At 28.3% G+C, this 15692-nt stretch overlaps 1 protein-coding gene across 1 annotated transcript; it reads left to right on the top strand.

Moving 5' to 3' along the window:
• The first annotated feature begins 602 nt into the window (after positions 1-602).
• Positions 603-5598, top strand: LOC136075945 (uncharacterized). Its single transcript, XM_065789394.1, has 3 exons — positions 603-1110; positions 1207-1645; positions 5514-5598. The coding sequence occupies exons 1-3, from the start codon at positions 603-605 to the stop codon at positions 5596-5598; spliced, it is 1032 nt and encodes a 343-aa protein (XP_065645466.1).
• The last annotated feature ends 10094 nt before the right edge of the window (positions 5599-15692 follow it).

Genomic DNA, 15692 nt, shown 5'->3' with positions numbered 1-15692 from the left:
TTTTTATGTTGCCATAATGGAAAGGTTGTTTTGTCGAAACCTTCACCATTTCCACAAGATTTATTTAAAGGAAATTATGCAGATGGAAATGCCAATCTGCATAATTTCCTTTAAATAATCTTTCTTTTGCATCATTTAAAGCTAATGTAATTCAATGAATCATGGGCCGCCATGTTTTAGAATATGTGGTCAAGTTTTTCATCGTATAGCTAAATCAAGATGTTCTGCCGACATAATGTCAACTATACATCTATGATCCACTTGCAGCAGTAAATTTTAGAATGCAACAATGTGGTAATGATCTTTGCATAAATGATTTAATGTTTCGGTTGTAAACTACTATTAGTGAAGAGAACCCATTTGCTCTTGCATTTAAAAACATGGTTGAAGTGGAAGATGAAGAAATTCGTCGAGCAGCTCTAGAAGATTGCTCATTGTCAGTTGTAAAAATGTCTTAACTTGAAGGGCAAGATAGACGTCGCTATAATCTCCCTTCACATAATGAAGTTGCAGTTGTATTTGTTGGTGAAGATGGTGCACCTCCTGCTTCCAGGGAAGTTGTTATTTACCCAAGAGGTCATCCTTTTAAAACTATATGAAGTATGTCTGCCAATTTAGATCCTATGGTTTATCCTCTATTTTTTCCGAGGGTTGATGCTGGTTGGCATAATCAATTAATTCACAACCCTGAATGTGCTACATTGGTTAGAAATCATGTTATATTATCTCAGTATTACAATTATAAACTTTCAGTTAGACAATTTTTTTCTTCAATCTTTTATGGCAAAAAACTGTTTCAGCAATATGCTGTTGATGCGTATGTTAAAATTGGAGGCCAGTGCCTTACTTTCATCAGAAATAACCAAAACAAACTAAGAAGCGAGCAGTATGATGTCTTACACAAACATGTAAATAACCTTGGAAATGATCATAATGTTAGACCAGGGCGTGTTGTAATTTTACCATTAACTTATGTAGGAAGTCCTAGAGCTTTAAAAGAAAACTTTGAAGATGCTATGGCTATAATTAAAAAGTATGGTAAACCAGATCTTTTTATTACTTTCACTTGCAACCCAAAATGGCGCGAGATAACTGAAAATTTATATCCAGGTTAGACAGCAAAAGATAGACCTGACTTGGTTATTCGAGTAGTTAAACTCAAATTAAATAACCTTCTCAATGACATTTTTAAGCACAGTGTATTAGGGAAAGTTGTAACACATGTTCAGGTTTTTGAGTTTCAAAAGCGTGGTTTGCCACATGTTCATATTTTACTTCACTTTGCAAATGATGATAAGCTTGAATCAGCTCATGATATCAATAATTTAATATCTGCAGAAATTCCAGATCCGATTGTTAAATTAGACCTTTATGACATTGTTAAAACTTGCATGATTCACGGTCCATGTGGCATATTGAATCCAAATTCTCCCTGCATGAAAGATGGGGTGTGCAGCAAAAACTATCCTAAAGAATTTAATGCTAACACAGTAGCAGTTCATAATGGTTATCCACGCTCTAGACGTCGTGATAATGGTTTGATTATCAATATTAAAGGTAACAATGTAGATAACTGCTGGGTGGTACCTTACAATCCATGGTTATCTAAGAAATATCAAGCTCACATTAATGTTGAAGCTTGCATGTTTGTTAAGGCTGTTAAATATTTGTACAAATACATATACAAGGGTCACGACTGTGCTAATATTTTAATAAATGAAAAAATTAATCATGAGCCATCCTTTAAATGGAGGGCTCATCTATACCGGGGTTGTTGAGAGACACCAAAGAAAAAACAGCAACCAAAAGGTTGTAAATGTCTTCTATCAGTGAAGATATTTATAACTTTTTGTTGCCGCTTTTTCTTCGGTGATTTTTTTTTATTTTTTTTTATATTGTAATTTTTTTTTAATTTGTAATTTTTTAGTAATACATTGTTGTATATTTGGTTTGTTTTTGTCTTTTTTAATTAAAATTTTATTTGTTTATCACCAATTAAACTAAAGTATAGTTAAATTGATTCATTACCCAATCACCATAATACGATGTTACATTCTATTGTTAAAAATAATTAACTGGTAGTTTGATTTATTGAAAACACTGCTTTTATAATTTACTATAGTATTACCAAGACAGTATATTTAGCTGTATAAATGTAATTTATTTATATCTCAATTTGATTTTTTATCTTTAATGTTTATAGTTTGGCTCCTTGAAGCATTTGTTATTTTGCTTTTAAATTAAAATATTTTAAATCTATTTTAATGTCTTTTAAATTAAACTAAAGTTTACTAAAAGCCAACATGAAATAACGTCATAAAACAACACCGACAAGCTGCATCATCACGACAGTTTGAGCATGACAACAGGTTACCGAAAAGCAGAAAAATACCGTACTTTTTATTTTATTTTTACAGACAGTTTAATTTTTTAATTTGAAGGTGTTTTTCTAAAAGAGTATTGGTTAAAGTTTCGCAAATTTAAATTGTGGAAAACAGCCACTATAAATTAAGTAACAGACCGCCCATAACCTGTATTACGGGTTGCTTTCTGCTAGTTTAAATAAATAACTGAACGTATAGCAGTATGAAAATAATACAAAATTATATTTTATTGGCAATAACAAACAAAATCTGAAATCTTTTACAGTAATAAAAATGCTATTTTTTAATATTTTCAGATGATTTAAAGTTACGCCAAACTTAAGTCAGAATATAGCAAGCGTAACTTTTTTTGCGTAATGTTTGCTGAGCACTTTTTAGGAAAATGTTGTGAAAATCGTTTTTTCCGTCAAAGCTTAAGTTTTTGGTAACGCAAGGTTTGTGAATATGAACTTTGAACTTAAGCAAAACTTACGCAAACTTTGGACTTACGAAAGTGTTGTGAATCCGCACCCAGGAGATTCGTCAAACCAAGGACGTAAAATAAGATTATCTTATTTTACGTCCTTGGTCAAACCGAGGACCAATTGTTTAAAAGCCAAGACACGCGCGATAGCAATTGTTATAAATAACAAAAGCCAAACAATAGGAAACATTTGCGTCACGCGGAAATACTTTTTCACGATTATACATCAAAATGATAACTGTCTTATATATCCGATTAAATAAAAAAACTTTATTTTACAAAGTAATGTGGTTAATTTATTTCAATATTCTGTTAAAAAAAATTCTATATATTTAATCACCTATGTATAACTCCTGTATAAATATATAACCAAATGTTTTAAAATCATATGATTATTCTAGAGCTCTACTTGTAAAAAAAAAATTCATATACAGAAAAATATCAAAAAAATGTTGTTAGAGAAAAAACGATTCAATTTCCGTCAAAAAAGAGAAGTTTAAATCTATAAGAGATTAGCGAAATCTAAATGCAGGGGGTAATGCAGGGGGTAATGGTTGCCAACAAACTCTAGCTCAATCTATTAATGATATGACCTAAAACACAAAGAAAATTTTTTTTACTTTAGAATATTTATTTTAGTATATCACATATTGCATTTTTACAAAAATATTATTTTTGACGTCAAAGTGTTCTTTACAAATAAGTTATTATAACACAAAACTTTCTAGTCAATTTCCCGAAAGTTAGTGTTTTACGGGTGATAAAATGTTTACTAAAAGAAGTTTGCAAAGTAAAAATACCGGCTAAATGTCGGTTTATCTTGTAAAATTATTTCGAAAAATGACGCTAAAAATTCCAACCCGCATAGAATTTCAGTAATCAGGCGGCGCTTCTGATCTATAACAATGCGTTAAAGGTCCATCAAATTATAGGTCCTTGGTCAAACTCATTTGTGTATCAAAATCAATGACATAAGCAAAGTATATTAGGTGTTCTTAACATTTGAACAATTTGAGAATTAAACATCATTAATAATCTTAAAAAGCAAAATGCTTGCAAAAAAAAAACAATATAATGAAGAATTGAAGGATAATTAAGGAAATAAAGAAGAAAAAGATGAAGAAGAAGAAGAAGAAGAAAGAGCAACGTTAAGTGTGAAGAAGAAGAAAGAGCAACGTTAAGTTGGAAGAAGAAGAAAGAGCAACGTTAAGTTGGAAGAAGAAGAAAGAGCAACGTTAAGTTGGAAGAAGAAGAAAAAGCAACGTTAAGTTGGAAGAAGAAGAAGAAGAAGAAGAAGAAGAAGAAGAAGAAGAAGAAGAAGAAGAAGAAGAAGAAGAAGAAGAAGAAGAAGAAGAAGAAGAAGAAGAAGAAGAAGAAGAAGAAGAAGAAGAAGAAGAAGAAGAAGAAGAAGAAGAAGAAGAAGAAGAAGAAGAAGAAGAAGAAGAAGAAGAAGAAGAAGAAGAAGAAGAAGAAGAAGAAGAAGAAGAAGAAGAAGAAGAAGAAGAAGAAGAAGAAGAAGAAGAAGAAGAAGAAGAAGAAAAAGAAAGAGCAACGTTAAGTTGGAATCATTTTTTAAAAATAACAAACTCTTAATAAAAATTTGTTTTAAAGTTTGATTATTTATATTCAAGTATACTCCTAAAAAAGTATATATTGTAATATAAATTGTTATTTATTTATTAATATTGAAAATCTATAAATATTTTTACTGAAAATAGATTTTGAATGGGTCTTAGTGATACGATGATTCTTTCTTTTTGCTTAAAATTGAGCAGATCTAGTTGATGATTATTGGTTAAGTTGTAATGGTTAGTCATTGGTTATGTTACTCAGTGACGAATCCAGGATTTTTTGGCGGTTGAAATCGTTTACATCCAAACATGGAGCAAACTCCAAGCATTTGTATGTTTATGCTTATGTCAAATAATGAGGCTGTGCAAAAAATTGAGGTGATTGGAAGCAGGGAACGAAAAAGCCCTTTGACTTCATCCCCAACCCCCCAACCCCATCCCAAACGTGAGAGGGAACAAGTTGATAAAAAAAGTTTTGAACTTTTCCTAATATGACTTATATTCATCGATAAATTTTAAGTTTTATCGTATTATCTCTGAGCGATTAAAAATTATGACCATATAAAATTTGTAACCCACTCAAATTGAGGGAGGCTTAAATTTATATGGTCATAATTTTTGAACACTCAGAGATAATACTATGAAATTTAAAATTTGTCAATGAATATAAGTCTTATTAGGAAAAGTTCAAAACTTTTTTTATTAACTTGTAGCCCTACACGTTTGGAGTGGGGGGAGGGGGTGGATGAAGTCAAAGGGATTTTTTGTTCCCTGCCTCCAATCAACCTCAATTTTTTGCACAGCCTCATTATTTTACATAAGCATAAACATACAAATGTTTGAAGTTTGCTCCATGTTTGGATGTTAGCTCAACCACCAAAAAGTCCTGAATCCGTCACTGAGTAACATAACCAATGACTAACAAACAAACAAACTTATTTAATGCTATGTTTCATACAAAATTGATCTAGGACATATTTATCGTTAATTATTCTTTTGCAAATATGACTCTTTGCTTTATTTGATATGCTTTTAATTAATTTTTTGTATGGGTTCTTTCTATTTTTATATTTGGCATTTTATATTTTAATACAGCCATCCTCTGTTATACAAATCTGTGGAATGGAGATATAGTTGCTCAGATTGTTATGATCGCCCGGATTGTATTTTTGCTAAGTAATATATATATATATATATATATATATATATATATATATATATATATATATATAATATATATATATATAATATATATATATATATATATATATATATATATATATATATATATATATATATATATATATATATATATATATATATATATATATATATATACATATATATATATATTATAGGTCAACAAAAAAAAGTATATTTTTTTTGTCGAAAAATACATTTTTCGTAGAGCATTTCTCATTTTGATTTCAAATATGCAATTCATATTTAACCATTACATCAAGTTGTAAAGATATTTGGGTTCAAATCTTTAGTATGTGGGGTAAAATCTCTAACATTTGAAAAATATAAATTAATCAAAAGTATGTCAACCTTGGTCTCATCAGAAGCGTGTTTTCATAGAGATTTGAAAAAGTATATTTATTTTTACTTAAAGTTTAATGACAAAAAATATATTATAAAAAAAATGCTAAAGACTCTTTAAAAACTTTAAAATATATATTTCTCAACGTAATATAAAAAGTATTTATTTTTATCACAAACATTTTTAAAACCTCTAAAAAAATACGCTTCTTTTGAGACTCATGTTGAAATACTTTTGAATAATTGTTTTGTGACAATATTTAGGATTTTAAAGATACTAAAGATTTGAACTTAAATATCTTTACAACTTGAAGTGATGGCAAAAAATGAATAGCATACTTGAAATCAAAATGAGAATTGTTCTACAAAAAATGTATTCTTTGTTCTACAAAAAAAAATTTTTTTGTTGACCTGTGTATTTTTAAAGTATACATAAGTGGGGTTTTGAAATATGCGAAATTATATAAAAATTCCATAAATTACAATTTTTTTATTAAAAGCTTTTAGTTTTTTAATGTTTCTTTTTTTTTGGTTTGTCAAAATTTGAATCAACTTTAAAAAAAGAGCGGAAAATTTTGAATGGACGAAGTTCAATAACATGGCAAACTTTCACATTTCATATTTTTTTATCCTCCTATACAAATTATTTAAAATCGAAAGTTAAAATAAAAAAAATATTTTTTTTATCTAAACCAAAAGGCATTTTATGACACACTTGGCAATAAAAGGGAATCGCAATAATACTTTCTCCGCCATTGTAGCACATAAACATTGTATGAAAAAGGATCTTCCAAGTTAAGGTACCTGTTCATTTTCAACTGCATAGGGCTAATGGCTTACTCAAACAGTAACTGGGTGGGCTGGCTAGACTGAGAAGACCTCATTTAAAAATATTTAACTTTTTAACAAAGCCAGTTTTCACAAACCGGGAATCTCTTTTTCAACGTCGACTTTAGAGTATAGCTTATCGCTGTTTGATGACTTGTTAAGAACTCAGGTATTTCTCAATGTTGAAAAGTTTGGACACCACATGGCCGATACTAGGTTTTTGGTCAGAGCAAAAAAATAAAGATATCTCTTCAATCTTGGTGAATGGGCCAATACTAGCGACAATTTGAAAAAAGAAAGAGATTTGTTTTTTTATTATTTATAATGTTTTTAATTATTAAGAAAAATGAACTTTAAAGATTTTTAGTTCGGAAAAAATCAAATTTAATCAAAATTACATGATCAAATTCCTCTGGTGTAAGGATGCTTTCAAATAGTGAACGGAAACTTTCGGCTTCGGCCGAAACCGAAACCGAAATTTCTGCTTCAACAATCTTTTTACTTTTCCTGTTTTGGCCGAAATTTCGGTTCAAACCGCAACCGAAATGAACCGAAACTTTTAAAAGATTTTTTTTAAGTTTTAATATAGAGTGGGATCATGACAGTTTCCTAATTGTAATCGTTTGTTGTAAATCAGTTTTTTAATTATAACAATTGTAAAAATTTTAATTGAAATCACGTTACATAATAGTTTTAAGTTATTATTCTCAAATCATTCTTAAAATGAATTAACATTTAAGTAAAGCAACCCAAACCAATAGTTTCATCAAAAGTTAATCGATAAAAAACTGGTTTATGGAATCGTTTTACCGTGACAGTTAGTGATTTCAAATACTGAACTTGCAATTTGAAAATATCTCGTGGATCGCACAATCCAAAACTTCAATCACTTAGCGGACTTTCATCACATTTAAGAAGTGGTTTACTCTAAAAAATCTCTTAACTGAAAAAGCAATACAACTACCGGCAGTCCTATAAATCTCAAAAATTGATTCAAACTTCAAAGAAGGTCTAAAGTTTCTTGTGCGACCGTGGCGCAGTGGTTAGAGCGCTTGCCTTTTAAGCAGGAGATCCAGGCTCAAAACGAGCTTCGGATATATTTTTGCGTCACGGTAATGAAGGAGGCGTGAAATTCCTGGTTAAATACACTTCCTCAGGGCTCTGTGACAAGACCTATAGGTCTTCTTGGGGCACAAAAATAACAAAAAAAAAGTTTCATTGGTTTATATTAGAAAACAACATTAAAAGCAAAGTTTGGTTTGGCAAAAGTAGCAAAGAGATTCCTTAGACCTCCACCAACATCTGCCGAAGTTAAAAGGTTGTTTTTAACTGCTGGAGAAATTCTTTCAAATGAAAGAAACAGAATTTTGCCAGAAAACATGAAAAAATATGTACTTTGCAGAGAAAATACTTCAATTATTACCTTTAATTATTGAAATGTCTTGACGTATTAGAGTTTTTATCAAACTATATTACATGGTGATTGGCTAGATATATGTAAAATAAGTTTTTTTTGCTTTAATTTGGTGATCATAAAAGGTTCAGGGATTTTAAACATTCCATTTTCACATTTCGGCCGAAATTTCGGTTTCCGTTTCGGCCGAAATTTCGGTTTCGGTTTCGGCTACGGCTTCACAAAACCGAAATTTCGGTACTTTCGGTTTCGGTTCAAATTTTGGTTTTGGTCGATCACTACTTTCAAATGCTGGCCTAACCCTAACCCTGAGCTGGAATTCCAGCGGGTCTCAACAGGTGCAACGATTTTATAAAATTCAGCTAAAAGAGATTATGATAAAATTTGGTTTATAACTACTATTATACTTGGTTATATAAAATTGGTTTCGGACTAACCAAGTTTTTTCTTTTAAATTAACTTTATAACCAAGTTAGTAACACTGTATGTTTCAGATATAATATTAAAAACGTTCAGAAAATGAATTAGATAATAGTTTCATTGCTTGAATCAGCCTTTCATCGATTGTTCATCCTGACACACTCTATACTAATTTTATGTTGGTCAATGCTATTTTTATGAGTTCTGGATAACAGTTTCTTAAATTCATCAACAGCGTTTTTCACTTCAGGGATGCTAAGGTACTCAGACACCACAAGATTAAGTCCAGTTCTTTGAGATATAGTGAGTTGTTAGACCAAGGTATGCATCAAAGTTCCTAAACAAGTATGCAAATTTTATTTAAATATATTGTAAACAAGCTATTCGATGTTATTGCATTCTTCGGTGAAGTATTGACAAAACCCATTTCTAACCTAATAATCAAACTTTCTAAAAATGATCACAAATCAGTTGTGAAAGCCATTCTAACAGCACTTTCTTTTAGATCTGTTACAGCCTTGTTGGTTACTACCTCTTTACCCAAACGATAAAGAAGAGAAAGCTTAGTTAAACTTATCATAGTTCTGGCAGAGAGCTTTGGATCTATGTATTTGAAAAATTCTGAAATACTGCCTCATTGATATTGTTAAAAGCAAGATTACTACCTGCTGAATCATAGCCATCATATGCAAATCATCGTAGCCAAATCAAATTTTAGCATAACTGATGACCTGAAATTACGTTAGACAATCCGCTGGAAGAATGGTGGTCTGATTGTGTCAAATGATGACCTTCCACCTCTCACGGGAGACTTCTGAAAAAACATATTTCCACTTTGTCTTTTGAGTTGATAAACGGTATTTAAATAGAATAATACCAAATGGTATCAAATTTTTTTAATTCAAAATAACTACAAAAAATCTTATTCATATATTTTACTTATCTTATTTTTAAATTAATAAATAAATTTTGTTAGAAACTCGATTTTCAAATTTCATTTGAAAAATCGAGTTTGCTTGAATTAAAGTTGGATCTTACCCGATGAATCAGGTTTCCGTGATGTAACGATTGCTACACAAATATTTCCCTTTAGACAATTAAAAACAATTTGCTTTAATCTTTTTAAACAATAATGAGCGTTTCGTAAATTTCTCTTTGGGAAATCCGTAGGAGATGCAATGGGGGCGATGTCCCCCCCCCCCCCACACACACACACACACACTTCTTACATGATTTAAAAAAACTTTTTTTGTGATTAATACTTGGTGTTTGTATTACTTTATAGAAAAAAACATGCAATCTTAACTAAAATATTAAAATATCTTGAAATTAGGGATGACTCTTTTACTTTTACTTAGTCTTTTTCACATCAAAAAGCTGTTTACTGTTTATTTATTTTACTGTTTATTTATTTTACTGTTTATTTATTTTACTGTTTATTTATTTTACTGTTTATTTATTTTACTGTTTATTTATTTTACTGTTTATTTATTTTACTGTTTATTTATTTTACTGTTTATTTATTTTACTGTTTATTCATTTTACTGTTTATTTATTTTACTGTTTATTCATTTTACTGTTTATTTATTTTACTGTTTATTTATTTTACTGTTTATTCATTTTACTGTTTATTTATTTTATTTTACTGTTTATTTATTTTACTGTTTATTCATTTTACTGTTTATTTATTTTACTGTTTATTTATTTTACTTTTTATTTATTTTACTGTTTAATTATTTTACTGTTTATTTATTTTACTGTTTATTTATTTTTACATTTAAAAGTTAATTACTTTTAAAAATTACATTACATAATATAAAAGTTCTTCAAACTGTTATTTACATTTACTTATAAAAGCAACTTATTAAAAAAAAATTATATTAAAATGTAAATTGCATATGAAAGTAAATTACATAAAAGTTATATTCTACCAATTGTAAATTAAATTTACAAGTAAAATATTATTTTTTAATTAGGAATTTTTTTATTTTAAAAGTAATAACAAATCTTTATTATAAATAAATTATATAAAATAAAATTTAAATTACATAAACTTACACTTTATATAACTTGTAAAGTAAATTTAAAGCAAGTACATAAATTTACTTACATTTTACAATAACTTTGACAGGATCTTGTACAAAAGGAATGCAAAAAAATAAAACTTTAAGTCACTAACATTTAGTTTGCCGCGACATTTGATTTGCACGGTTTTAGGTATTTCTTCCCTGTAAAGTTTGAAAATATCAGTAATAGGTTTCTGCCCATGATTAGTTTTAGCTATAATAAACATTCTCTAAATCAAACCGTCTCAAAAATATTCATTCTCTGGCCAACCATTCAAAAGGTCTGAAATTTAGACAAACCTGAAACAAGGCAGTTAGCAGAAGGCGCATATACCCATGGGAGACTCAAGAAGGGTAGTTTATTTGTAAGAAAAATAATTGGCATAATTGTAAGTTCTTTCTTACAAGTTTTTTTGCGCAAATATATTTATTCTTTAAAAATTGAGGAGAGAAAGTTTAAACCTGTCCTGAATTATAGAGACTATAGCACCATGCGCTGAAGATTAATGAGCCTCGAACTTTTTAAGAGGACGCTTTATTTTTGTAAAGATTTTTTGTCACTTTGATTCGAAAAAGTCCACCTGCTCAAGAATATTTTTTGATTCTAAGAGTCTTGGTTTAAACAACTACGGTACTTTTATATGGGCATAAAAAATTTAGAACTTTTCAAGTAAATCTCTTTATCTGCGTGTATTATCAGCGGCCTAACTGCCGCAAGGCCAGTGTAAGCAAAACTTCCAGAGAAACATAAATTGGGCACTTTGGCTAGGTATGCCTACTGACCAAAAATACTTTGCTATGCCACTGTGTAATATACCTACGCTATAGCGTAGAAACGATTTCTAAGTAGATTAATAAACAAAAATTGTGGTGATTGAAGCCTGGATACAAAAATACCCTAAAACATTTAACATCCCTACTTCAAATGTAAGCGTAACAAATTAGTAGTTTTTTTATTATTTTTGTTTTCTTGCACTAAATTTAAGTTGACAGGTTTTAAAATTCAAAATTCAAAGGTTATGATTATATAAAGTTTACACCCAAACCTAATAAGGTGGTTGTTTCAACATTTTCCTAAACATTCTTATGTGATATAAACAAGAACATACTTAAGTTTGGCACTTAAGTATGTTTTATTTACCAAAAGTATATTTATTAACCAAAATCATTGGTTTTTCAATAATAGGCCGGGTGATTAAAAATAAGCAATTGCTTTTGCTCATTAATTGGTCAGTTTTACGCGAATGAAAACTTCAGCAGTTTTGTACAAATTTTCATTCACGTAAAGTTAAGCAATATACTCAGCGATTGCTGAGCTTTACGTGAATAAAAGCTTAAGCAAAATTGCTGAAATTTTTATTCGCATAAAGTTTACCGATTTCTGAGTAAAAGCAATTGCTTTTTTTTATTTACCCGGCCTATTATATCTCAAAATTTACGCTAGTAGACATCATTATATTATTGGTTACCATAAAGTCTTTAAATGAGTTTAATATCGTTTTTAACAACACATTAAAAGACCTCATTTGTGCGTAACTATTAATAGTACTATTAGTTAAAGATGATGTTGATTAAGTAATTCTAATCGGTTTGGTGATAAAAGGAATCGCCGCATTTTCAATTTACGAAACCTTTATACATTGCTTTTGACGTGGTATAATACCACTCAACACTTGTATTTAAATCCATTTAAAATTAAATCTTGTATTTTGTTTAATTTATATTTTCATGGGCAATATATTTTTTAATCATTTTATTTATGTGTTAAAAAGATAAAATTATTCAAAATTTTTGTTATTTCTTTCTTTCTTCTGTTTTAGTATGTTATTTTAGAAAAAGACTGATCATTTTCTAAACTAACATACTAAAACAGGAGATTTTAGTATGTTAGTTTAGGATTTTAGCTTCATATATATATTAGTTTTTTAGATATATTCCGAAAAAATACAAAACTATAATTGTCAACAAAAATAAACTTATTAAACTCAAACTTCAGAAAAACACATGATCATCAATTTTTAATGACAAGTTTTTAATGACTTTATTATGTGCGGATATTTAGAGGCTTGAAAGTTAAACTTTTTTTTGTCTTCTTCTTGTCCCAGCCATTCGTATATTTTACAAAAGAAAAGTAATAATTTGTAACAGCAAGTTTAGAAAAATAAAAAATTTAAAAATCAGCCACTGCATTGAAGAATGTCTTCGTGTAATTAAAAAAAAAAAAAAAATCAATGACGAAATTAAATTTGAAAAAAAAATTTAGTTTGATAATTATCAAATCAATAATAATAATAAAAAGAAGAAGAAGAAGAATGTGAACAATATTATAATATTTTTTGAAAAATACAAATGGTCTTGTAGACTAAAGTCACTTATAAAATCTCATTTTCTTCGTTATTCTTCGACAACTTTTAAGTCCGCGTCATTTGATTACTTATTCACGAAAAAAGTTAAACTATATTTTTAAATTTTAGTTTTAAAAACAAATTTTTTTTCTTGTTTTTTGATTTTCTACCATATCGTTTTTCAAGAAAATTGTCTCACAAAAAACATCATAACTTTTAAATTGATCGTGATAACTACTTGAAATTTTCAGGGCTTATTCATCCAGTGTACTGCTAGTGCCTGAGTTTTTTTAAATAAATTTATTTTTTGTAAGTCGTGGTTAGGGAACTAAGATTGGAGGCCAAGTAGCAGATTTTTCGAAAATACAGTTGTTTTGAAGCATAACTTTAAGTAGAAACAAGATCTTTTAATAAAAAAAACTCACGCACTAGATACAGGTAGCACGCACAAGTATACCAAGTTTGAAAGTAAAATAAGCTTTTACTCATGAGTAATTGTGTTTCTATTAAACTCTATTTTTTGGGGTTATTTTGACTCTTATAGGCCTATAAGTGATCATCAATATATTTTAGGAGTTCGAAAATATATATTTTTTTACACATTCTGTACCTACTTTTGAAAAAATTAATGGCTCATGAATAAAAAGAAACTTTTTTTGATTACGTAGGAACCACCTTAAACAACAAACTAAAATGCATCTCCTTAATTCCTGACATATATATTATAGTTTACAGTATTTGTTTTCAGGTTTTTTTGTATTTTTTCTTTTTATTTATCTTTTATTTTTTCTTCTTCTTATGTGTTTCAATTTTTTTTATTTTTGTGTGTGTTTTCAATTTTTTACACACAAAAAAAAACAAAAGCAAAAATGAGTTTTGCTTTATTAAATTTTTATTTTTCTTTAAAAATTAAAGTGTTTTTTTATTTTTATTTTAATGAGTGACTAAAGGGGCTCTATGAAAAGGTTGTGATGATAAACGCATCATCCTTATCTTCTTTGAGTCCCTGATTATAACAGTATATATATATATATTATAAATTAAAAAGATTAAAAACGTTTTTTATGTTTACGATGTTATTTATTTTATATGAAAAATTGTAATATTGTTTAATCAGCGAAATAAAAGTTAAATAATAAAAATAATTATTATAATAAATTATCATATCATTATAAATAATCATATAATTATTTTATTTTCCTATAAATCAGATAGTTTAAATGACTTATAATTTTTTGATAAGTGTTTTAGCAGTCGATGTCCTTGCCGATGTCAAAAATGTTATATTGCGTTATATGACCATAACAAAATACTTGATTGAAAAGGCAAATACAAATAAAAAAATTGGAGAAAAAGCGTGCTCTAACGAACAGTGACTTAGATAAGGTTTACACATGCATGAATTACCCATAGCTTAGAAATTATGCTCCCTTCCCCCCTTCATCCTCCGCCAAAGTTTTATGGTCACTAACCAATTTCTGCGCAACAAAAAAAGGAAATAAAAAATCAATGATTATTTAGCAGCCCCTATTAGAACTTATGCGGCAGGGAACCCGACTCTACACTCCTAGTATATCTGCATGTTGACTATCTTTGCCCCTAACTATAATAGAACTACCCATTATAATATACTTGAAAAAAAATTCTTTCCCGATGCCCCACCACAAACACTGCCCACATACATCAGAGTATTACTTGATGTATTACCCAGAAGTGCCCTCAAACAGGCAATGGATTTGAATACGCTACCTATCTCAATGTTTATGTTAAATCAACATGAAAAGACTGTTCTCTGAGAAAGTAAATAATATAACTTACATTTTACTTACTTAAGAAAGTAAAGTATAAAATTTCAAAGAAAAAATTACTTTTATTTGTAAATGTAAAAAACAATTTTTATCTAATTACTTTTATGTAAGCTGTTTTTGCTAATTAGCTACTTTTACACGTAAAAGTAATTTGTTGTTATGATGTTTTATTTTGCTTTGTAAAGTAAGTGTTATGTTTTTTAAATATTTTATTTACGTATGTTTACTTCATGTATAACTTTTTTTACACATAAAAAGTGAAAATTCATTTCGATGTTAATTTTTTACATAATTATAACCAAAATTACTTTTCAAAGAAATTTACTTTACACGACTTGCCATTTAAAGTAAGTTACATTTACAAGTAAAAGTAAAAATGCAAATAACTTTTACTTATTAAAGTAAATTACTTTTTCAAGTAACAGTTACTCATTTTAAAATTTAACTTAAGTAATTAAGTTTTACACTTTATATAATTTATGTATAAAAAAAAAGGAATTCCTTTTAAATGTAAGTAAATTATATATTTTAATATGAGTTATGTAAAGTAATTTCCATGTAAAAGTAATTCGCGTTTTTACATCAAAATAAGTAAAAGTGCCATCGCTACTTGAAATAATTTAAATTTATTAAAACGCAACTATTTGACAAAGATATGAGAGTTTAGTTGTTTAAATAAATACGTATGAAGGGTGCAATGGAAAATAAGGGAATGTCAGTATTTGAAAGTATTGAGATTTTTTAATTAACATGTTGTACAAATCATAAACTAACTTCAGTGTTAAATTTGAAGCAAAAAAATAAAAATTAATGGTTTAATTTAGTGATGAGAGGATACTCCTGCTTTGTAA

The sequence above is a fragment of the Hydra vulgaris genome, chromosome 02, assembly GCF_038396675.1.
Source record: "Hydra vulgaris chromosome 02, alternate assembly HydraT2T_AEP".
Taxonomy (NCBI): Eukaryota; Metazoa; Cnidaria; class Hydrozoa; order Anthoathecata; family Hydridae; genus Hydra; species Hydra vulgaris.
Note: the sequence above shows the minus strand (reverse complement) of the source record. Positions and strands in the feature narration are given on the sequence as shown.

Excerpts from the sequence above, each read along its gene's own strand:
- LOC136075945 (XM_065789394.1), top strand. The coding sequence starts at position 603 with ATGTCTGCCAATTTAGATCCTATGGTTTATCCTCTATTTTTTCCGAGG. Across the intron at positions 1,111-1,206 it reads AACTGAAAATTTATATCCAG|GGAAAGTTGTAACACATGTT; the intron begins GTTAGACAGCAA and ends ACAGTGTATTAG. Across the intron at positions 1,646-5,513 it reads ATTAATGTTGAAGCTTGCAT|CCATCCTCTGTTATACAAAT; the intron begins GTTTGTTAAGGC and ends ATTTTAATACAG.